General features: G+C 41.9%; 1 protein-coding gene across 2 annotated transcripts in view; it reads right to left on the minus strand.

Moving 5' to 3' along the window:
- LOC126259544 (autophagy-related protein 13) overlaps positions 1-18,769 on the minus strand; it is a 43,926-nt gene extending 25,157 nt beyond the window's left edge. The window contains exons 1-3 of one of the 2 annotated variants that reach the window (XM_049956422.1): positions 18,067-18,769; positions 17,575-17,923; positions 1,914-2,100 (exon numbers count right to left, since the gene is read on the minus strand). In XM_049956422.1, coding sequence (XP_049812379.1) covers positions 1,914-2,100; positions 17,575-17,923; positions 18,067-18,243 — 713 coding nt within the window. In that variant the 5' untranslated portion in view covers positions 18,244-18,769. The remainder of the gene's footprint in view (positions 1-1,913; positions 2,101-17,574; positions 17,924-18,066) is intronic. The other variant, XM_049956423.1, reaches the window with a different exon arrangement.
- Between the last annotated feature and the right edge of the window lie 5,916 nt (positions 18,770-24,685).

Raw genomic sequence — 24,685 nt, forward strand, 5'->3', positions numbered from 1 at the left:
CGAATATCTCCCTTAGCACCTTCTTATCTGTTTTCTTAACTTCTTGGTTTCTGTTTCCCTAATGTGTGTTAAACATTCGGAAACATACAGTGCTTCTGGGTGGTAATGAAGCTGTGGCTTCAAATATACCATGGAATTATAAAGAAATTCCATGAAGGCAGTAGAAGGAATTCACTGTCTTGGTTTGGCAAGAATAGTCACTATGGCTACCATGAAAGCTAAGTATTTGATTGGAACAATATGTTATCATGTGCAGTACTTGCAGTGTAAAGCTTCCCACAACAGAAGTTGCTGTGTTGTTTTACATTCTTCCTTTGTCGCTGAAGTGAAAGTGAGGAGTTTCAATAAACGTATTCAAACACATTGGCAAGGCAAAGATCTGGATATTGTGATCACTATAGCTTTGATATTGGACTGCTACAGTGCAGATACAATGAAAATAATCTGCCACATCCACATGTTGCTTATGGGCATACTGTTGCACCCTGCTGGGTATTAATCACTTCACTGACACTACACATTTTTCTCTTCGGTGTCGAATAAGAGAAGAATCTATAACAAAACAGAAACTTCTCTTTTTTTCGAACTGACTCCATAAGTACTTCAGGTGTTAACATACTCTGTCAGTCCAAAAAGTTTCATCAAGACTGGATTAATAAAAACTATAGGGAAGTTGTGGTGATTTCAATGTTTCCAGGGTTCTGTGTAGTCTTCTCCCTCTTGAGTACATTGCACAGAGTTGTCAGTGAAGTCCACCTTTGAGATCCTCTTCTTCAAAACATTCTGGAGAATGTATTGAACACTAGGTTTAGATGTGTTGCAAATTGCAATTTGCCTCAGAAGTGACTGTTCAAATATGTTTCTGTTACTTACAGTGTTAGTTCAAGCTGCCATCATAGTTACTGCACTGATGTCACTTATATGACAGGAATACAGTCTTTGAAGTTTTTTGACAGATGGTGTATACTGTTCAAGCAAGTGTTTAGCTTACTGAAAATATCTCATTTATAACTCTTGTGAATCTCTTGGTCATTTCACTGTTTCTTCAGTGACTCCTGCTCTCAGAGTCTTGAGATCTGTTAGCCTTCAAACACTGACTGCACACAAATTCAAATTTTTGCAGATAAATGACATTGATGACTAGTAGAACAGAAATCACTGTTCTTATTTTGTTTTAGTTGTTCAAACTTAGGTACGTCCCTTGTAAGATGTTAAATAGTGTTTGTCTGTCTGTAGTCAGATGCCTTTTTAAAAACCCATGAATTTCAAGGTCATGTGCTCGTTTCTTTGCCTCCTATTTTTTATGATTATTTCAGGTTGTGTATCTGTTCAAGGTGGGTGTTTTCTTTTTTTAAATCCTACCTGATATTCACTGATATGACTTTCTGTCTGTTTTTCTATCATATTAAACAGAAGTTTCACAGTGACTGGTAGCAGGGTATCATCCCTTTGTAGTTCTTCACATCTTCAGGCTCTCCATTCCTGGTAATAAGGATCTGACTGCCATCGTCCAATTGTCTAGAATGTTTCCTTTTTCCCATATATCTTTCAGGAATCTAGTGATGTTTGCTATCATCGTATTACCTTCCCATTCTATCATTTCATCCTCCCCCCCCCCCTCTCTCTCTCTCTCTCTCTCTCTCTCTCTCTCTCACACACACACACACACACACACACACACACACACACACACACACACACACACAATACTTTAACAGTTTTCACTAATGTGCTCAGCCATAAAAGAGTCAGTATGAAAGCCCTGAGCCAAGCCTTGCTGGGGGGGGGGGGGGGGGGGGGGGGAAGAGTATAAAAGTGAACTTTTCCTTACAAATGACAATTTCACTGGAAACAGGAAATACCTTATGCAGACATCAGGCATCATCTCAATGTGAGTATACAACAGCATTTACCTTTGTTGGTATCGTCCATGCTTCGGACTGAGGTCAGAGTGGAAATGATCACTTTTCAACATTATGGAGCTATCTTTGCCTGTGTGCTGTGGTGAGATAGTCATTTTTGTTCTGTATGCCACCGTAAGATGTATTGTGCCTACAGGTGTGCACAGCTGTCCAACTCTCAGTTTGTTGTAGCCTTCACCTGCAAAAAAAAGCAATCTTTACTGTTCACTTAACATATGTTTGTGTAACTTCTTTCTTAAAGTACTATTGGGCTATTTAAGAAAAATCAGAAAGCTACTTGACACTTTCACTACTCCAAATGTAGTAACTAGTTTGTGCTAGACTTCTTCCACATGCTCCTGAGATAACACATGTGGGTTGATAGATTGTAGGGGGGATTAAGGGCTCCAGCAGACTATGAAGTCACCAGTCTTTCATTTGCAGAACAAGTCTATTAAGAGGGCTTTATCACTTACCAAAAGTGAAAGCCACCCACGCATATCGCTGCACAAGCAAAAGCGTAGCCCAGAGGCAAGATCCCCCCCCCCCCTTCCAATCAGGCCCAACCTTCAGATGACATCATCAGATTTGTGTAAAACTACGGTGTAACAAACAAAAGTCTTCTAAACAGGCAAAGGGAAGGTAATGCAAATGGAATAGGCGTAAATAACCAAGAGCATGCAGGTATCAGAAAGAGATGTGAAAGATAATAAAAAGTAGAGTGACCTGAACCAAAAGCAGGACAGGCACACAGTAGTTGTCATGCTATACCCCAAATATTGTTCCACTTCCAAGTGAGCAGATACCTTAGTTGCACTCACAAATTAACACTTGGGATTGTCAAAGTGTATGGAGGCGGGTGGGTGGGGGTGCGAGGGTTGCAGGGAGCAATCTGCTTCTCTAGCCAAATGGTCTGCTAGTTCATTCCCTGGGATACCCACATGACTGGGGACCCAGAGAAGGACAACTGTGCAGGCAGTATGATTAATTCGAAGAAAGGTCATGAACAGCAGATATCACAGCATGACAAAAGTGACATTGGTCACTGGCCTGGAGACTGCTCACTGAGTCACTACACATCATGTGCAGTCAAGGGACAACTCTGTTAGTGGCCATATGCTCTGCCACAGAAACACTACATGTTACAGGCAATGAATGGTGTTCCTGACAGGTGGGAGATGAAAAGTCATAACCCAGTCTATCCCTGATTTTAGAACAGTCAGTGTTAAAGATGACAGCACTCTGATATTTTTGAAGAAATGAGAGAAACTGCAGCCAGAAGGTCATCCAGGTGACAGACTGTAGGTCGTTTAAACAGTTATGTCCTTAATTCATGGCATGGGTGCCAATCATTAGTGGGGAGGGGGCACAAGTGAACACAAACATACAGAGCACATTCTAAGGAAGATAGGAAGAGGTCCTGGCAGGGGCCTGCAACATGTATTCTGTCCTGGCAGGGGTATGCAAGATGTATTCCAATTGGTGTTCCCATCTGAGAGTGGTTGTCAGGGGGTCGATGTCCCTCACATGCAAAAAGAACTGGACATGTTGGACGATCAGGAAATTGTCAATTGGCAACTGCATAGGTGAGCAAGTGTTGGTACCAGTGGAATTAAGAGGTAGTTCCCCACTTTGGCAAGCAGATTGTCTACACTACTAGACTGGAAGGCACATAAATGGCCAAACTGTACAACAACATCTAAGCTTGGGGTACCAAAGTAGTGTTCTGGGTCGGGATGGTCCATGCTGCTACAAAAACTCACAAATTATGTTTTTGCACGAGAGAATTGTAAACTATAGTAAAGCATCCAGACAGAGGTCCTTCAGATGGTGCCTTGGAGCTGCCGTTCAGACAAGATTACAGAGTGGGAGCTGCAGCAAATGCTGAAGTTGTAGCTGCAAATTGCAGGGGTGACCATGGCCTGACAGTCATCACTAGCCCATTGGTGGTGGTGGTGATGAAGAGTGCTACACTCAGCATGGAGCCTTGCAGGTCACTGTTCTCTTGGACCCATGGAGAGCCAAGTGAAGTCCCAACTCGAGTGCAGCACAACCAGTGGGATAAAAAGCAATGAATAAAATTTGGCAGGGAGCCTCAAAAGCCCCAGACAAGAAGGCTAAGAAAAATGTGATGGCGCCAGTTGTATGCCTTATGCAGATCAAAAAAGATTGCAATCAGATGTTGGCTAGTCAGCTGTGGATCAACTCTCCCAGAAATCACATCGATAGAATGGGAGGGGGGGGGGGGGAAGACCACAAGATCCTAGACCCAGGCATAATCAGCAATCAGCAGGCAATCATCCTTTCAAGTAGTTTGCAGAGCACATTGGTGAGGCCAATTGGCTAAGTCAGTGAAAGGTTCATTACATAATTTGGCATCCCAAGGGATGAACGAGGACAGGGGGGGGGGGGGGGGGCTCCATCTTCAATTCGTCACTTACATGCCCAGGAGGCAGCCACATAAGATAGCGCCAACACTATGAGTTGCTACATGTCCAGCGAGAGCTGATATGCCAGTACAGCGACCATCCTGGAGGAACACACCAGTGAAGCTGTGAATCTTCGGAAGCCCATGAGACTACATTGACCCACACCTGGAAAGAAGAGGCATAAATTCCCATGCAGGAGACATCACGTTCCCAGCATTCGTTGCTACTGCTTTTAATTAGACAGCAAGCCTTACCATGAAGTCACTTAAAAGTGACAAGTTTTGTCTGTAAAAGATGTCACCTGAAATGTTGAAGGGCTCTTCAGAGCTCCTGAATAACAGTTCCTACGTGTTTGGTCCACCATTTCATGGCCCAGCAATGGATGGGACCTGTGGAAAGGGGAATAGCAGGTCCAGCAAAATGACAACATCGGAGATGTACTCCACAACCTCACTGGTGCGATCTGACAGGTAGTAGCAGAAACATAAATTCACAGTTGGTTCTTTAATGCACCCAAATGGTAGATGGTCCGTCTGGCTTTAGCAAGGAAGCAACAGAATCATCATAAAATGGTCACTGTCACGAAGATGGTCATGTGATCAATATTGTGAAGCTGCAAAATTGGATGAAGGGAATATTAGATCAACAGCTGGAAAGGTGTAACAGGCAGCACTGAAGTTGGTAGGAATACCATCATCGAGGAGAGACAGATCATGGATGGTAAGAAGCTGGCCCTGTCAGACAACATGGGACTTCCTCCAGGGAACAGTGTGAACTGAATTCCCAAAGCAGGAGAAAAGGAGAACAGGAGAAGTGGAGGGGGGGGGGGGGGTGAGGATTGTTGGATTAAGGTGGTCAACCCATTGTAAATAAGTGGCCTGGGTGGAGCTACATAGGCACTGTAAAGGGTGAATGCCAAGGTCACCTGCATCTCTAAGGCTTCCAACACAGAATGGTGGGGCTGTCCACTCACTATATCTGTGCAAACCAATGTACAGACTGCTCCATATGCCCTTTTGAGGCCAGAATGGTTCTGACAGAATGCACCATGACCACAGAGCTTAGGAAATGGCCATCACTGAAGTGCTTTTCTAGCAGAGTAACATAAATTGCACAAGATGGTGGTGGTTGTTGGGATGTTTAAGGGGGACTAAACAGCGGAGGTCATCAGTCCCCCATTCCAAAAACAGGCGAGCCGAAAATGTGCGGAGCAGGTAAAAACCAAAGGGGGGAGGAGACTCCCCCCCAGGCACTAAAAGAACACAAATGCAGCAACAAACACTACAAACAAGAAGAGTACAGATGAACACCAGACAGAAAGAAACAGAAGAAAAGAAGAAGGCCGGAGACTGGTTGACTGACCACGAGAACAAAAAAAGGGAAAGAGTCAACCATCCGACTATGCACCAAAACAGCAACAAATTTTGAGAGACGCGAGGACAAAAGACACAGAAAGGGAAAGGTGCAGGACCTCCTTAAAAAGAACCATAAAAAGGACTACCACGGATAAAAGTTAAAACATCATCAGCCATGGAGGCATTGTTGCATAAAACAAAAGGCAAAGTGCCCGGGAGATTAAAAGACTGCCGGAGGGTGCGCAGTTGGGGACACTCCAACAAAATGTTGGCGACCGTCAGCCGGGACCCACACCGACACAGGGGGGGATCCTCCTGACGCAAAAGATGGCCGTGCGTCAGGTAGGTATGGCCGATACGGAGACGACACAGGATCACAGAGTCCCTGCGAGAAGCCCGCAGGGAGGAGCGCCACACATCGGTCGTCTCCTTGACAGCCCGCAGTTTATTCGGGGCTGTCATGCCATGCCAGCATAAGGGAACAATTGACAGGAATGGGGGAAAGAAATACAGTAGAAGAAGAATGGGTAGCTTTGAGGGATGAAGTAGTAAAGGCAGCAGAGGATCAAGTAGGTAAAAAGACAAGGGCTAGTAGAAATCCTTGGGTAACTGAAGAAATATTGAATTTAATTGATGAAAGGAGAAAATATAAAAATGCAGTAAATGAAGCAGGCAAAAAGGAATACAAACGTCTCAAAAATGAGATCGACAGGAAGTGTAAAATGGCTAAGCAGGGATGGCTAGAGGACAAATGTAAGGATGTAGAGGCTTATCTCACTAGGGGTAAGATAGATACTGCCTACAAGAAAATTGAAGAGACCTTTGGAGATAAGAGAACCACTTGTATGAACATCAAGAGCTCAGATGGAAACCCAGTTCTAAGCAAAGAAGGGAAAGCAGAAAGGTGGAAGGAGTATATAGAGGGTCTATACAAGGGCGATGTACTTGAGGACAATATTATGGAAATGGAAGAGGATGTAGATGAAGATGAAATGGGAGATACGATACTGCGTGAAGAATTTGACAGAGCACTGAAAGACCTGAGTCGAAACAAGGTTCCCGGAGTAGACAACATTCCATTGGAACTACTGACGGCCTTGGGAGAGCCAGTCCTGACAAAACTCTACCATCTGGTGAGCAAGATGTATGAAACAGGCGAAATACCCTCAGACTTCAAGAAGAATATAATAATTCCAATCCCAAAGAAAGCAGGTGTTGACAGATGTGAGAATTACCGAACAATCAGTTTAATAAGCCACAGCCGCAAAATACTAACACGAATTCTTTACAGACGAATGGAAAAACTAGTAGAAGCCGACCTCGGGGAAGATCAGTTTGGATTCCGTAGAAATACTGGAATACGTGAGGCAATACTGACCTTACGACTTATCTTAGAAGAAAGATTAAGGAAAGGCAAACCTACATTTCTAGCATTTGTAGACTTAGAGAAAGCTTTTGACAATGTTGACTGGAATACTCTCTTTCAAATTCTAAAGGTGGCAGGGGTAAAATACAGGGAGCGAAAGGCTATTTACAATTTGTACAGAAACCAGATGGCAGTTAGAAGAGTCGATGGGGCATGAAAGGGAAGCAGTGATTGGGAAGGGAGTGAGACAGGGTTGTAGCCTCTCCCCGATGTTATTCAATCTGTATATTGAGCAAGCAGTAAAGGAAACAAAAGAAAAATTCGGAGTAGGTATTAAAATCCATGGAGAAGAAATAAAAACTTTGAGGTTCGCCGATGACATTGTAATTCTGTCAGAGACAGCAAAGGACTTGGAAGAGCAGTTGAACGGAATGGATGGTGTCTTGAAGGGAGGATATAAGATGAACATCAACAAAAGCAAAACGAGGATAATAGAATGTAGTCTAATTAAGTCGGGTGATGTTGAGGGTATTAGATTAGGAAATAAGACAAAGTAGTAAAGGAGTTTTGCTATTTGGGGAGCAAAATAACTGATGATGGTCGAAGTAGAGAGGATATAAAATGTAGACTGGCAATGGCAAGGAAAGCGTTTCTGAAGAAGAGAAATTTGTTAACATCGAGTATAGATTTAAGTGTCAGGAAGTCATTTCTGAAAGTATTTGTATGGAGTGTAGCCATGTATGGAAGTGAAACATGGACGGTAAATAGTTTGGACAAGAAGAGAATAGAAGCTTTTGAAATGTGTTGCTACAGAAGAATGCTGAAGATTAGATGGGTAGATCACATAACTAATGAGGAGGTACTGAATAGGATTGGGGAGAAGAGGAGTTTGTGGCACAACTTGACCAGAAGAAGGGATCGGTTGGTAGGACATGTTCTGAGGCATCAAGGGATCACCAATTTAGTATTGGAGGGCAGTGTGGAGGGTAAAAATCGTAGGGGGAGACCAAGAGATGAATACACTAAGCAGATTCAGAAGGATGTAGGTTGCAGTAGGTACTGGGAGATGAAGAAGCTTGCACAGGATAGAGTAGGATGGAGAGCTGCATCAAACCAGTCTCAGGACTGAAGACCACAACAACAACAACAACAACATGCCACGCCACTCAGCAGACCACATCCCAAGCACCTTACGGTGCAACACCAGCTGCTGATCGCGAGCTGTGAGGCCGATCTCCAAAGATAGGGCGTCGATCGCCCCTTTGGCCAGCCTGTCAACACGTTCGTTCCCCGGGATGCCAACATGACCTGGTGTCCAAACAAAGACCACCGAACGACCAGAACGGGTAATGGCGGAAACACACTCCTGAATAGAGGACACTAGAGGAGAAGAGGTATAGCAGCGGTCGATGGCCTGGAGGCTGCTCAGGGAGTCACTGCAGATGACGACGGACGTACCTGAGCAGAAACGCATATGCTCAAGAGCGCGCAATATGGCCACCAGCTCTGCAGTAAAAATACTGCAGCTAGCCGGCAAGGAGCGCTGCTCAACATGGGTAGCGTGAGCAAAAGCGTAGGCAGTGCGACCATCAACCATGGAACCATCAGTGTAGACAGCCTCACAGCCCGAAAATGAGGCGAGGAGTGCAAGAAAACGGCGACGGAGGGCCACAGGCGGAACCGAGTCCTTGGGTCCCTGTGCCAAGTCCAGACGGCCGGCCGGCCGGGGCAAACACCAGGGAGGCGTAGGTGCACGGACCCGGAAGGGAGGCAAAAGAGGGAAGGACCCCAGTTCCAACAGCAGGGACTGGACGCGGACAGCTATGGAAAGCCCCAACCTAGGTCGCCTTTCGGGCAGATGGAGGACCATGGCAGGGAAAAGCAGGCGACAATTGGGATGGCCCAGCTAGCAATGAAATTGCACAAGAGGAGGAAATAAGGTTGTGCAGTTCTGGCAGGTGACACATTCATTACAGTTCCATGAAAAGAACAGGAGGACCAGTCATGCCCCACAATCAATACCTGTCACCAATATTGATAGAACCGTATCAATGAACATTGTTTCATAATCTGAAGGTGTAGGGGGGGAAGGAGGGGGATCTAGCTCCTCCAAGCTCACCAAAAAAGCCTTGTCCCAATTTTTCTTCTTGAAGCTACTGCATTGGTCAGGTGCAGGAAGTAGTTCCTGAAGACGGGGCTGTGGGAACCAGAAGGAGGTGGGAGAGCTCTGGTATGGAAAAGCACTAAGATACCAGGAGTGATGGTAGTGACTTTCATACAATTTGTCATCATATCAACGGGATGCAGGCATTCATAATTTTTACGTGCCTCAGTATACGTCAGCTGATCAGTATATTTAATTCCTGTATTTCCTTTTCTTTCTTGAAGACTGGGTGAACCAGCGAATGTGGAGGACGATGTTCTGTGAAACTGACAAAGGTGGTTGTTCACAGGGACTACCTTCGTATAGTGGTCGTTCCCAGTTGCCACATTTTGGGTCCTCCATGCAGTGAGTTCACAATGGCCAAACAGTAAGCATTAGAAGCTTCTCAGGGGTGGTGGAACAGAAGGTTTCACATCACACCTGTGTACCATGACTAACTTTTTCCCTTTAAAGGCTAAAATAAAGAAACGTGCATCTGTTTAATTATCCTTGGGACCTTTTTTGACATGTCAGACAAAATGTAGGGCTTAACTCCTTATATTATTCCACAGCTTCTCATCTGTTTGGAACAGTGTCTCTGTTGAAGACAATTCCTTGGATCATTTACAAAGTTTTGTGTGTGGGGAACAGTCACTGGTTCAGACACACATTCATATGCCTGAAGAACTGTGGACCATGCAGCAGAGGCGGCTTTAATCAACAGCAATCCATTATTCATTTTTCCCAATGACTCAACTTCCCCAAATTTATCTTCAATATGTTCCACAAGAATTAATGGCTTTCATGCAGTAATAGTATCCCCATTAGTTTGAGTATATACTAAGAACCGTATAAATTGTTTTGCTTCAGGATGTCTGACTTTTACTTCTTACCACGGCGTAGCCACAGCAGGGAAAGCAGTATTGTTGGAACTGTCTGCATTGAAATTTCTATACCTGTCTGATGAGGTGGCTGGATCAGAATGGCCACTGTTTTGGTGTAATTTAATAGGTTTCATGTGTGAAATATCCACCTTGACGCCACCTACTCCATCCAAGAGCTCTCCCCATGGGCTCCACCAAGCTGCAGCAGAAGCCAAGTGGCACAATGGCCTTTGCCAGGGTCCTAATGCCTAAGGAAAATGGTCAGCAACTCCTAGGCCTGCATTGGGAGCAAGCAGCTCAGGTCTAAGCAGTATGATTCCTGTGTTGTCAGGGAGGCTCAACTGAAATCTTACACAATCATGCCACTACATTAGTTTGGCTATCTTGTTAGCTTTGGGGAAATGTCACATTGGGGTGTTGGAGAAGAGGAAATCAAGAGTACACTCGCCTCACCTCAGGATGAGGGGGTAGATATTGTCTAGTAAAAATTAAATATTTGTGGAACACTGCCTTCAATTACAATGTCAGTCTCTCTGTTCCTATGGCATAGCTAATCATGAGAATGCCATAGGGTTGTAATGGGCAGCAGCATAATCACCATGCCTATCTAAGGAGACTGCTGGGGCCTCACTGCCACCTGCTTTGGAGTAAAACATTTAACTGAAGATTGTGGCCCCATTTATCATTCACTTCATCTAAGAGCTGCCCACATGAGTTGAACCCAGGCATAGCAGGGTCTACATGGTATGGTGGGTGCTGCCTGGAGTCACAGTACCCCAAAGAAGATAGGCACAAAATCCACAGCTTGCGTGGAAAGTTCACAGCTCTTATAGCAATAGTGCCTTCCCTGACTGGTCTGGGTGTTACCACTGGGGAAGTAAAAGAAGACTACCCTCTGACAAATTGGTTACTCTGTTGGGTTTTTGGGTACAGTGAGTGGGTCACCAAAAACAAAATTCCTGGATGGTCACACCCACATGCCATGCTAGGTGCCCTTCCCTAAGCAGTTCACACTTCCTAAGAATTTGAGAAACAAATTCTGATGGTGATCGTGAATAAGTTGAAGAAAACTGAACGAGTATAAAGGGAAACACAAATGAACTTAAGCAAGACCTGGGTACAAGTAAAAGTTAGGAGAATGCAGCAGTATAGAATAGTACAGAGAGAGGCAGGAATTGTGGTACAGAAGAGGACTAAGTACTGCAATGGATCGGGGTCCCATACTCATCATACACATATTCGTGAAGGATACTTGAGCCCCCTGAGCGTAATACAAATGGGAAATGACCACTTGTTTAAATGTTCACTGCCACAATTGTATACGCACTTAGGTCTTCCATGCACTCTTATTGCACTAATGAATATAATCCGATTTGTGTGTTCACCAGCCAACATATAAAGGCTGGAATGGGGTTTCTGCATGAAGTTACCACAGTTAGTTCCTTGCTAGGCATTTTGTGGGATTTACATGTTGTAAAATACATCTGAGAAGACAATCTGCTTGCCTGTCTCTCTAATGAAACTTTCAGTGCTATTCACGGTTTCTGTCTAGACCTTGTGTGTTCCCCTCAATGTCACTGAAATGACAAAGACATGAAACAAGCCGAATAATTTCATGCCTATGCCTTTTAGCAATCTCATCAATTATGCATGATGGAAATTGTCATTCTTCGTGACACAATTTTGAGCAGTTCAGCTTTCTTTACACATCCGAAATCCACATCTAATTTTTTTTCGGCTCCTGAATATAGTCTCTTCTTGTTGCCAAGAACTGAATGAAATGGAGCATTATACATAACAATCGGTGATGGACTTATCAGATTTGTGACAAGCGATGCCTCTAATCACTTCTGCAATACTATCATGCTCATTTCTTCATGATAATCATGTGTCTTTTTCAGACGAATCATTAAGTCAGTGTGGCCCAAAACTGTCCAATGTACACTCTGACAAAAAAACCTGGCCACCAGCTGGCTGCCGCAGAGTTCTAGTTCGACCAATCACAATGTGGGACAAATAACACGGCCAAACTGATAATCCTCCCCCGTAATGCCCCTCAGATCTTTTCTACACCATGTCCTAAAGTGATAAGGCCATTAATGCCTTATTACCTTAGGACATAGTGTAGAAAAGATCTGAGGATGGCCATTATGGCCTTATCACTTTAGGACACAGTGTAGAAAAGATTTGAGGATGGTCATTACAGACTGAAACTGGTCATCGTCAAAAGAATTGATATTGTGATCAAAGACTGGACTAAAAAGCAACTGAATAACAGATCTGTCCAATAACATTTTTGCAACAGATTTCTAAGCAGACTGCCTGCCTTTGAATGCCATATGCACCAGAGCTCTCTCAAGTCCATTTGCTGGCACCCGGTACTGACTACTGTGGTTATGCTGTGCTCCTTTGCCCAAAGAGTCAACTTACTCTAATCACTCTGGATAGAATAAATGCTTCACTGTTGTTAGGTGTTCTACTGAAGTTGTCCACAATTTACATTTCAAGCTCAATAGCAAAAGAGGAAGACATCGCATTTTAATATGTTGAGCTTCATATTACTATAATATGTGGGACATGAGTATTGTCCAAAATTAATTTTATACTCTGTGATCCAATCATAATACTTCACTGCATTGTTGAATGCAGTAACACTTTACTTCTTGTTCCTTTTCCTCTTAAAAGCAATTCTTCATGCATTTTTTTGAGCAGGAATTCATGTGTTTTCAGAGAGTAACTGCAGTATAATGTTACTGCAGTCATTTGATTCTGTATGGTAAACATATGTGATAGTGTCAATACCTTGCAGCACATGCTCCATAGCAACACAGGCACGCTGCACATTTTGGAGTCCATGTATGGATTCATGGATAACTTCATGCTGATCGAAAGGGAATTTAAGGAGCTAGATTAGATTTAAATCAACAAAATTGACAATTTTTGAAGCCACCCAGAGTGGAAGGATGTGTTATGGCATTGTCAGCAAACATCCACAGGGACGTCTAATTGCTGTTACACAGATTCATCACAGAGGAACTATATTCACTTCATAACTATCCTCTTGGCATATGGGTTTTACGTGATGAACAAAATTCAAATTTGTATTGGTGACGGTCGAGTCAGAACTCTTCGGAGGCATTTGTATAGTAAAGCAGCTTAATATTTGCAATGTAGATATCTATGATAACTAAAACAGGTTACTGAGTCAAGCTTGTGTGAAGACTTACTGTGTGTGGGTTTTTCCTTCAGATTTTTGTTAAATAATTTCGTTCATATGTGAAGTATGGCATGCCTGGGGTGCAAAAATTAAATGTTCTGTCTCAGTGTATCACCTTGCATAAGGATTATGTAGCACAAATCTTCAAAATGGAAAAAGAAAGAACAAAGGAATTCAGCTGAACAATTCAGAACCACAAGTGGAAGTAAATGCACTGTCACAGGGTTGCCAAATAGTGGCAATGACGATATCAATTATTAGCTGAGCTAGAGGCAGCTATGTAGCAAAATGCTTCTGGAACACCTTATATAATCTCTCAGAGGGGAGGCAGGGGCACATTTGGTTTTTAAGCAGCATTATCTTCTGGTACTTTGTAATGTCACCTTTCAGACTATCTACATTTAAGGTATTCAATTACATTTAATTGCTTATTTTAGATGGTTTTCTACGTGGCAAGGGGTTGTTAACACCAGTGTCATGTAATTTCAGCACAAGAATAGCAAGCAAATTATGTTACGTTTTTACTCATGTAGCATATGACATGTGAAATATTGAGGTATATAATTTTCCATCATGATTACAATTTCCCCAAAATAAAAAGAGTTTGCAATAAAAATTTATTTCAATACAATAATGAATAATTGCAAATCACCCTTGCTCCACGTCGTGAAACAGATCATCAAATACTTGGCACCTAAAAATCGACTGTGTCTATGTGCAGTATTGTGCCACACACAAATACAATTTCACAGCTAACACAAGAATGCAGGAGTATGTTGGTGGGCATTAAAACGAGATGAAATGAAATTAATTAATTATTCAATGACATGTAGTAATCATTTCATCTGAGGATTCAGAAGAGAGTAAACTGAAAATTATGGTCCTTATCACAGAAACTGTAGATGTGGGCAATGTACAGTTCTGCACCTTCACATGTTTTTCATCTTGAGATATACACATATAATGCATACTCACTAGCCTGTTCATTGCTTTTGTAACATTGTTTGGTCCTTAAACGATGAGAAGAATCCAAATCTGTATCACTCAGGCTTCCTTTGAATCTTTCCAGTCTTTTTTTGTGTGTTGTTGGTTCTTGGTATTTGTAAAGCAGACCACTGCACCCGTTCCCACAATGAATTGGGTCAAGGCTACCAGAAGGATTAGGTATTGTAATTGAAATAAAATGTCACAAGTTGAAAAAGCACTTGATTACCCAGAATTTCCATATTAGTTTATGTAGCTGCGTAAATAAATGCAAGAAGAAAACATTATTCATCCACTGACATAACTCATTTGGACAGCAGCAGAACAAAATTATCAAACACAGTCTTCCATTTACCATTTACAGTAATACACCATAACCAGCAGCCATACCTATGGTAAACCATGGTATTAGTCACAAATCCATAGGTATCTGTAGCAGTAGCAGAGTCCGTACAACATACTGGAGTTCCACAATTCCCATCTCAAGGGGTGTTCATGTTAAATTAATTTACAGTACTGGTACAGTATTTAAATACTTGAAATTAAAGTAGCTCTTTTTAATACCAAATTGCAGTTTATACTACAGTAAAAGTGCGTGTATGCCGTGGTTTAATAATAGCCCTTGGCCCGTACTAGCTGGTGGAAGTGAGCTGATCCAAATTACAGTTTATACTACAGTAAATAACGAACAATAAACACTGAACACGAATAGGTCCAAGGCCATATCGCCCTTACACTTTAGATATAATCGATGTGTTTACCGGGGAAGAAGAAGAAGAAGAAGAAGAAGAAGAAGGGGGGGGGGGGTGGACAATACTGAGTCAGGGGGAGAGTTTTCTAAATTAAAGATTTTTCTACAAACAATCCTGCTGGCAGAACATCAGCAACTGAGCATTATAGCAGAGGTTGAAAACGAAAGCAGTATTTTCAACCTCTGTTAAAGATTTTTCATTGTGAAATTTGAGAGTTGGTTTTTTAGTTTCATATTCTGCAGATCACTTGTATGATTAACCATAATGATGTGGAACATGTTATTTTACATTCACATTTAATATTCATATGTACATATGGATATATGCCGACCATCTGCAAAATATATTTTTTAGCACTGTTGCGAGTTAATGATCCCCACCGACCACCTTTTACACATTACAAAATTAAAAAATTCTTCTACAGAATGGGAGTTGTCATGGAGAAACTTTTTTGGTCAGTTTTCAAATTTAATTTCTTTGCTGTTGGACATTTTACATAATTGGGTAAGTGGTTACAAATCTTCGTGTCAGCATAGTGCACCCCTTTTTAATGTTACAGAAAACCTTAATGTGAAGTAACAAAGGTATTTTTTACTTCTTATATGGTAATTATGCACACTTTTGTTCCTTTCAAACTGCACTGGATTATTTGCAACAAACTTCATGAGAGACAAATATACTGTGAAGCAGTAGACAAAATGACTAACTTCTTAAACAGCTGTCTACAAAATTATCATGTGTGGTCATCACATTATTCTTCCAGCATGTTTCTAAGCAATGAATACTTTTCTTACAGTTGAGTTATCCCAGAACATTATTCCACGATATTGTTGAATGTCACCTTATCGATTTATCTTTTCCTCAACTTCATTTGGCCATGTATAGCCATTAAAGTTTGCAAAACTGGGTCAGAAATGACCTGCATGATATGAAGCAGGAAGTTGAAGATTTGGCCTGAGGAAAGGGATCTTCTTATGTCTAACGAATCTGATTTAATTTGCAAAATTTGAGGACCAGCTAAGACCTCTAACAAAAGAGAATTATATTCCATAAAACAACTGCAAGGCACAGGGAAAATGAACAATGGTGTCATTTCTTTTCTTAAGTATGCCTACTGGTGTTTTTAAATTTCATAAACTGGAAAATAAGTGTGTTCACTAATGATTTCCTTTAATATCCTTCTCAAATAAAAGGACATAAGACCCACAACATAACACATATGTGGGGTTGATCATAGTTATTAATACTGGCCCCTGTTGTCTAGTTTTTGACAATTAATATCTACTTTGATTATACACCATATTAAGAACTGGAATGACAGTAATGTTCCTTTCAATTCACTGAATACTTGCAAGAAAGAATGTAATATACACATATGAACTTGTGTGCGCGCGCACACACACACACACACACACACACACACACACACACACACACACACACACACAGACAGAGAGAGAGAGAGAGAGAGAGAGAGAGAGAGAGAGAGAGAGAGAGAGAGAGATACACTGAATTTGATCACTGTTGTGGGAAACTAAGATGTGTTAAATTGAATATCGTCTAAGATTATTAAGGTCAGATTTTTTTGTCTTCACCTACATGAATTCCTATGGGCTAACCTATGGTCAACTGTTATTGCACATGGTTTAGTGAGTTGACATTTAAAGCCTTTGAGTTTACTTCACATCTGGATAAAAGTATCAGAAGAGCCATACTGAGAAAGGTATAAACATTGATTGAAATGTTGAAGATCTCTGTGGTCCTCTGCCACACAATATGTGGTCATACTCACAGGATTAAGTCAAAGGGTCAGATATAATGATGTAATATTTTTTCTTAAACACCAACAGAATATATCACATTTCTACCATCTGAGCCATCTTAACACAATCTCAGTGTATCAACATTTTAGAACTAGGCTATGCAGTCATCTCTTCACTTCCAGGACCACCATTACTATCTACTGTTTTTGCTTTCACTTATTATATCCTTTACCTGACAATGCATCTTTTTCCACCATTTCAGTCTTTCTTCCACTTAACTCTTATAGTAAATGTATTCTACAAGTCACAGCCAAGGTAAACAATCTAGGAAATGGTAGTATTTTGTAGCACTTCTGTGTGTTATATGGTTTACTTACATTAGATTTTGAAATGTTTTCTTAAACTTTGCAACAACAAATATATTATTAATTGACTTATAATTCTTCTAGAGTAAGCTACTGAATGCGACATTCGTTCTCTTCACTAGAACTTTTGTAACACATCAAATGAGCAATCATTACATAAATTTCAATTTCCTTCACAGCAAAAGGTTAAGTTGAAACTAAAAACTTTTACAAAACTATAAATGTGGCAGCTGAAATACTCATACACAGACATTATATGTCAAAAAATGGCCCCACAGTAGAAAATGGGTGTGAATTTAAATCTCAAAGTGACAAACATTTTCACCTTTTATGAGAAAACCCAAGTTGAAATTATCTCAAACACTGTTGGCCGAAAACACGGCAAGTAACTGAATAATAAAAGGCTTAGACTTACCGAGAGTGTGAAGTTGGGGCTCTCCCACATATATTCTATAACAAATTACATAGGAGTCTGGGCTCTGTCTTCTTGACAACTTGTATGCTGGAGTAACTCGAGTCACGGAAACAAGTGACTTTAACAAAATGCCCATTCTGTTGTATACTGTATATGTAACTCTCGCAGATGTATCACACTGGTCTGGTAACACAGCTAAACACCAAGTCTCTAATACCATTGCATCGCCCTCAACAGTCCGTAGTGATATTTCCACACACAGCGACGTGTGAGTAGACGCCATTTCACCGCTCAACGCCTTTTTGGCTTCTGCAAGCACTTCGGGAAGATCTTTTATTGCCAGGTTAAACTAAAAAGAAAGAAATTTGTTGATATTATTAACTCCATATGAACAGAATGTCTTACCATTTGCTACGTAGCACCACAGCCTAAAGAAACCGAGCAATTCGGAACCTTTGGCATTTTGTAAAAAGCTCTATGTCAGAAACTTACAGTGGGTTCTTTATTGCCGCTTACCCAATCTGTCCCCGTTGAGTGTGGTTTGCATTTGGTGTGCACTTTCTCACCTAATCTCGACTGAATAATTATTTGCGCAGCTTTCAAAACAAGAAATTTTGTAAATTTATCTAGTTCCTTTTTATCATGTATACTTAATTTAACAGTTGCCATTTTTCATCCAAGCAGTTTTCTCGTCTCTTCAAGCTTTAACATATACCCATACGCTGGACAGCATGATCACCGAAACCTTACTGGAGAAAATCCACTTGAACTAAATGTCACTAATCACTTCGCCTAACTACACAAACATTACACTTCCAAAGTCTAATCACTTGACTTCAATTAAAGATGTTAAAAGCTTCTCATCAATTGAGAACAGTGTTCCCAAGATCAGAACCACTCCCACTTGGGAGCTTAAATGCCGGACATTAGAACTACAGTCAATGCCATAATTTTGTATTTCCTTAGTTTGAACGGGCTGTACACTAAAAAAGTATCCAATATATTAATAGTAGCGGCATTGAATACTTAAGAAGTTCAACATTTTACACACACAAACCGCAATCACAATAATCCCATAAAAGCCGACGTGTATATCAACGGCCTTCATTTGTTCCGGAAGTACACAGGAAGGTGAAAGTGGCGCCAAGAAGGCGGTGCCGTTGTCAGCGGCAGCAAAGTGTCGGTTTGCTATTGGCTGTGTACTAGGAATTACGAGGGTTCGTCCCCTACGGAATTCGTCACAAGGTCTCTGCCCTTGAGATGTGTTTGTCTTGCACTAATAGAGGCATTTACATAATATGTCACGCGGATAATAATGTGTGATAAGCACAAAAGTAATAAACAGAAATCTTAAAACGTATCAGTATGTGTACTGCAGAGTCATAGACTGGAAATGCTGACGCCAGTGTGTTATCGTTATCAGTTGCATTTGATAAACTTGTGACTTGAACTGTAATGTGCAATTACACATACAAATTTGATTTTATCTTTTACAAATTGTTCGTGAAAGTCTGACAAATTTGAAAGGAATGAAGCTGTTTATAAAATAACTTTTTCTGCTAACAGTCAAGATTTATTTTTTATTTATATTTTTGCACGGTTCGTTTCGGGCAATGATTCCAGTTTTCAAGTGCGTTTCTGCGTGTGCTGTGTCATTTATAAGTGTCTCAGATGATGCAGTGTTGTTGTGTTTACTTTAAATACATATAAATAGTAAGGACTACAGAAAAAGGCAGCATCTCCCATCACGAACGGATTGAATGAATGGCATAGCACACGAAAAACGCACTTGAAAATAGGCATCATTTCCCAAATTACGTCATTCAAAACATAAATAAAAAGAAAATAGCGACTGGTAGCCACAAACCCACAGAAAACCATTTGAGAGTTATACTTTTATCTATTATGAAAAGTTTCTTAGTTTATAATTTAAATATTACATTACCCCACTAATAACGCAATAGATTTTTTTAGCTAGTTGTACACGTGTCGTTAAAAGCATTTTTTTGTGATTGTAACGCTGATTTTTATTTGAGTAACCTTTTGTTGTGGACTTCGGCTGGAGATGGGCTTGCTGCAGCACTTCTTGCCACTGTAGCATGTGCAAGCCTCATTATTATCCGTTACCCCCAGAAACCATCCTTGTAATCATTGATGCCACTTCCTTATACACAAATATCCCGCACGTCCAGGGCCTCGCTGCGATGGAGCACTTCCTTTCACGCCGATCACCTGCCACCCTACCTAAAACCTCTTTCCTCATTACCTTAGCCAGCTTCATCCTGATCCACAACTTCTTCACTTTTGAAGACCAGACATACCAACAATTAAGGGGAACAGCCATGGGAACCAGGATGGCCCCCTCGTACGCCAACCTATTCATGGGTCGCTTAGAGGAAGCCTTCTTGGTTACCCAGGCCTGTCAACCCAAAGTTTGGTACAGATTTATTGATGACATCTTCATGATTTGGACTCACAGTGAAGAAGAACTCCAGAATTTCCTCTCCAACCTCAACTCCTTGGGTTCCATCAGATTCACCTGGTCCTACTCCAAATCCCATGCCACTTTCCTTGATGTTGACCTCCACCTGTCCAATGGCCAGCTTCACACGTCCGTGCACATCAAACCCACCAACAAGCAACAGTACCTCCATTATGACAGCTGCCACCCATTCCACATCAAACGGTCCCTTCCCTACAGCCTAGGTCTTCGTGGCAAACGAATCTGCTCCGGTCCGGAATCCCTGAAGCATTACACCAACAACCTGACAACAGCTTTCGCATCCCGCAACTACCCTCCCGACCTGGTACAGAAGCAAATAACCAGAGCCACTTCCTCATCCTCTCAAACCCAGAACCTCCCACAGAAGTACCACAAAAGTGCCCCACTTGTGACAGGATACTTTCCGGGACTGGATCAGATTCTGAATGTGGCTCTCCAGCAGGGATACGACTTCCTCAAATCCTGCCCTGAAATGAGATCCATCCTTCATGAAATCCTCCCCACTCCACCAAGAGTGTCTTTCCGCCGTCCACCTAACCTTCGTAACCTCTTAGTTCATCCCTATGATATCCCCAAACCACCTTCCCTACCCTCTGGCTCCTACCCGTGTAACCGCCCCCGGTGTAAAACCTGTCCCATGCACCCTCCCACCACCACCTACTCCAGTCCTGTAACCCGGAAGGTGTACACGATCAAAGGCAGAGCCACGTGTGAAAGCACCCACGTGATCTACCAACTGACCTGCCTACACTGTGATGCATTCTATGTGGGAATGACCAGCAACAAACTGTCCATTCGCATGAATGGACACAGGCAGACAGTGTTTGTTGGTAATGAGGATCACCCTGTGGCTAAACATGCCTTGGTGCACGGCCAGCACATCTTGGCACAGTGTTACACCGTCCGGGTTATCTGGATACTTCCCACTAACACCAACCTATCCGAGCTCCGGAGATGGGAACTTGCTCTTCAATATATCCTCTCTTCTCGTTATCCACCAGGCCTCAATCTCCGCTAATTTCAAGTTGCCGCCACTCATACCTCAACTGTCATTCAACAACATCTTTGCCTCTGCACTTTAAATATGTCTGCTTGTGAGATGTCTGCTTGTGTCTGTATATGTGTGGATGGATATGTGTGTGTGTGCGAGTGTATACCCGTCCTTTTTTCCCCCTAAGGTAAGTCTTTCCGCTCCCGGGATTGGAATGACTCCTTACCCTCTCCCCTAAAACCCACATCCTTTCGTCTTTCCCTCTCCTTCCCTCTTTCCTGATGAGGCAACAGTTTGTTGCGAAAGCTTGAATTTTGTGTGTATGTTTGTGTTCGTTTGTGTGTCTGTCGACCTGCCAGCACTTTCATTTGGTAAGTCACATCATCTTTGTTTTTAGATATATTTTTCCTACGTGGAATGTTACCCTCTATTATGACTACCTATATGCCTTCATATATGGTCTAATTTATCTTTCTTGCCTTCATGATCCTTATGTGAAATGTATGTTGGCAACTGCTCTGCAGTCTGCTTAAAATCCCAGTTCTCTAAATTTTCTCAATAGTGCTCGATGAAAAGAATGTCGTTTTCCCTTCATGGATTCCCTATTGAGCCTTAATTAATTAAATAAATTATTTACAAGAGCAGCAAAGCAGTTATTATTCAAGATGTCTACTTTTGGCTGAAGTTGTCCCTCATACAAGATAATCTAATGTGATGATGTGGCTTCTAGGCTACGAAACTGGTCATTAAATATATTATTTACAAGAGAAGCCAAGCGGCTGTCATTTGAGATACCCATTTGAGTATATGAGGCATCTCCGTAATACATGTTGATTGAACCTATTGATAAAAAATCCATCAGCCCACATCTGAGTTGCTTCAATGTGTTCCTTTATTCTGATGAGGTGGAGAGCCCGAATACTTGTACATGTTCTATATGTGGTCTCCTTTACACATGAAGCGTACTTTCCTAAAATTCTCCCTATAAACCAAAGTTGACCATTTGCCTTCGCTACTGCCATCATTACATGGCTGTTCCATTTTGTATCACTTCGCAACATTATGCCTAGATATGTAATCAATATGACTGTGTCAAGTAGCACACTACTAATGTTGTATTCAAATATAGCAGTATTGTTTTTCATACTCTGTGTACATAAACTGACGTGTTTCTACATTTGGAGCAAGACATAATTCATCACAACAACTAAAAATTTTGTGTAAGTAATCTTGTATCCTTGTACAGTCACTGCACAATGACAACTTTCCATATGCCACAGCATCATCGGCAAACAACTGCACATTGCTGCTCTACCTTCTCTGTCAGATCATTTGTTTGTAGAGAATAAGAGTGGTCCTATTACACTTCCCTGAGGCGCTTGTGATGGTACGCTTGTCTCTGATGAATTCTCGCCATTCAGGGCAACATACTAAATAAAATTAACAAGTCTTTGAACCACTCCCATACCTGGTAACCTATTCTGTACGCTTGTACCTTTGTTACATGTGCAGTGGGGCACTATGTCTAATGCTTTCCAGAAACCTAGGAATATGTTATTTGTCTGTTGTCCTTCATCTGTGGTTCGCAGGCTATCACATGAGAAAAGAGCAAACTGAGTCTCGCACCAGCAATGCTGTCTACATCTGTGCTGATTGGTGAACAGAAGCTTTACCATCTCAAGAAAATTTATTGTGTTCTAATTGAAACTACCATTCAAGAACTCCACAGCAAACCAATGTTACAGATATTGGTCTGTAATTTAGTGGGTCCATTCTTTTACATTTCTTACGTACAGGAGTCACATGCACTATTTTCCAGTTACTTGGGACTTTGCATTTGGCGAGAGATTTGCGATAAATCCAAGCTAAGTAAGGGGACAATGCTGCAGAGTTCTGCCTGTAAAACCAAATTGGGATTCTATTCAGACCCTAGTCACTTTCTTGTTTTCAATTCTTTCAATTGCTTCTCTTTACCAGGAATGCCTATAACTGTAGCTCCATAATGGAATCTGTGGGACAGTTAAACAGTGGTATGTTTGTACGATCCTCCTGCCTGAATGATTTCTTAAACGTGAAATTTAAAACTTAAGCTTTCCTTTTGCTGCTTTTATTGCCACACCTGATGGTCAATGAGTTAGTGGATAAAAACCTTTGACCCATTCACCATTTTTAAGTTGGACAAGGATTTTCTCAGGATCTTGGCAAGATCTTTTACAGAGTTATGACAAGTAGTTGTGTGCAGGGACAGCTGAGTTAGGATGGAGGTGGGATGTGGGTGCCCACATGTACTATGAAATTTCTCGAAATGAGAAATATGACAAGAACTTCAGTGCCATATTTGGAATTTATTGTTCCAATCTCTATTACCAAGGAATACAACAAAAGAGATGTGCTACGTCAACGGGAGACTGCTGCAGGCAGACTGAGGGCATGATACCCTAAAAGAGGAGAGAGGAGCTAGCAAATAGTCAAGCTGGTAGGAGACCTGGTAGATGTGGGAGAGAGAGAGAGAGAGACCGTGAGTCGTTTCAAGCCAGCCCACTCTGTATGCCTCACATGATGATTTCCAGCTTTCTTGTTGGCTGGCAGGGTGGTACACCAAAGCAACACCTTGGAGTAGCATTCCCTGTCAGCAACACCCCTGGTGGGAACATTACCCATGTGAACAAGGCATTGGCATATTGAGTATGATTTGGTATGCAACTGCCCAAGATCAGCCACTGTCTCATCATAGAACGCAGCAGTGAAATCATAAAATATTGTGTAAAAAAATTTTGAATGAAGAATTCCTTAATCCTGGGATTTTTCTCTCTCCCTGTCTGGCTGCTCATCATGCACAACTTTCCCCCTTCCACAGGAGCCATTTTGTGGGTCAAAGGAATGTTCAAACATCAATAACATAACATCAACTGGTAGCAAAAGGTTAAGGGTTCCTGTGTACAGGTTGCTGACATTTAGTATGGGGCTTATTCTATTGGGAGGTGCCGGAACAAAGTTGCTTATAGGTGTTCATGGGATACAAATCAAGGTAATATTCACTGATGTTACAAAAGCATATACAAGAATTTTGTTGTGAAATGAGCCCAATAGAAAACTTTACAAAACAGAGAGACAAAGCAACTCTTTGAGTCATTACGCTGATGTGACGCTGTGAGATGGGAGTTGTGCCAGAGCGGCAACAGTGGTTAGAGTTGACGGAAGGCAGTGCGGAAGCAGCAGCCAGGCGGTGGCCAAGCCAGTGCGTTGGTAGTGCCTGAGTGCAGTGATGTGGCTGAGGCAGTAACCAAATGCATTGATGCTGCCGTGGAAGGCCGGCAGGTATGGCGGTCTCGCTCCACATGTGGTAGGGGACTGCAGCATTGAATCACAGGTGTGCATCAGTGAGGGCTCATAGGGAAATGTCAATAGAAAGGAGGAAGGGGGGTTTACAAGTAATTGTACAAAGTATTCAGAGCAACAATCTCCACACTCAGTCTGGGGGGGGGGGGGGGGGTAGTAGCAAAAGCTTATATTACTAGGCTAATTAATAATCTATGCTGTACTCTTACAGAAGAATGGTATACAACATTAGTAGTTAGCAACTCAGTACTCCTGTATTACTACATCTCATTATGTTT

The sequence above is a fragment of the Schistocerca nitens genome, chromosome 5 (genome assembly GCF_023898315.1).
Source record: "Schistocerca nitens isolate TAMUIC-IGC-003100 chromosome 5, iqSchNite1.1, whole genome shotgun sequence".
Classification (NCBI taxonomy): domain Eukaryota; kingdom Metazoa; phylum Arthropoda; class Insecta; order Orthoptera; family Acrididae; genus Schistocerca; species Schistocerca nitens.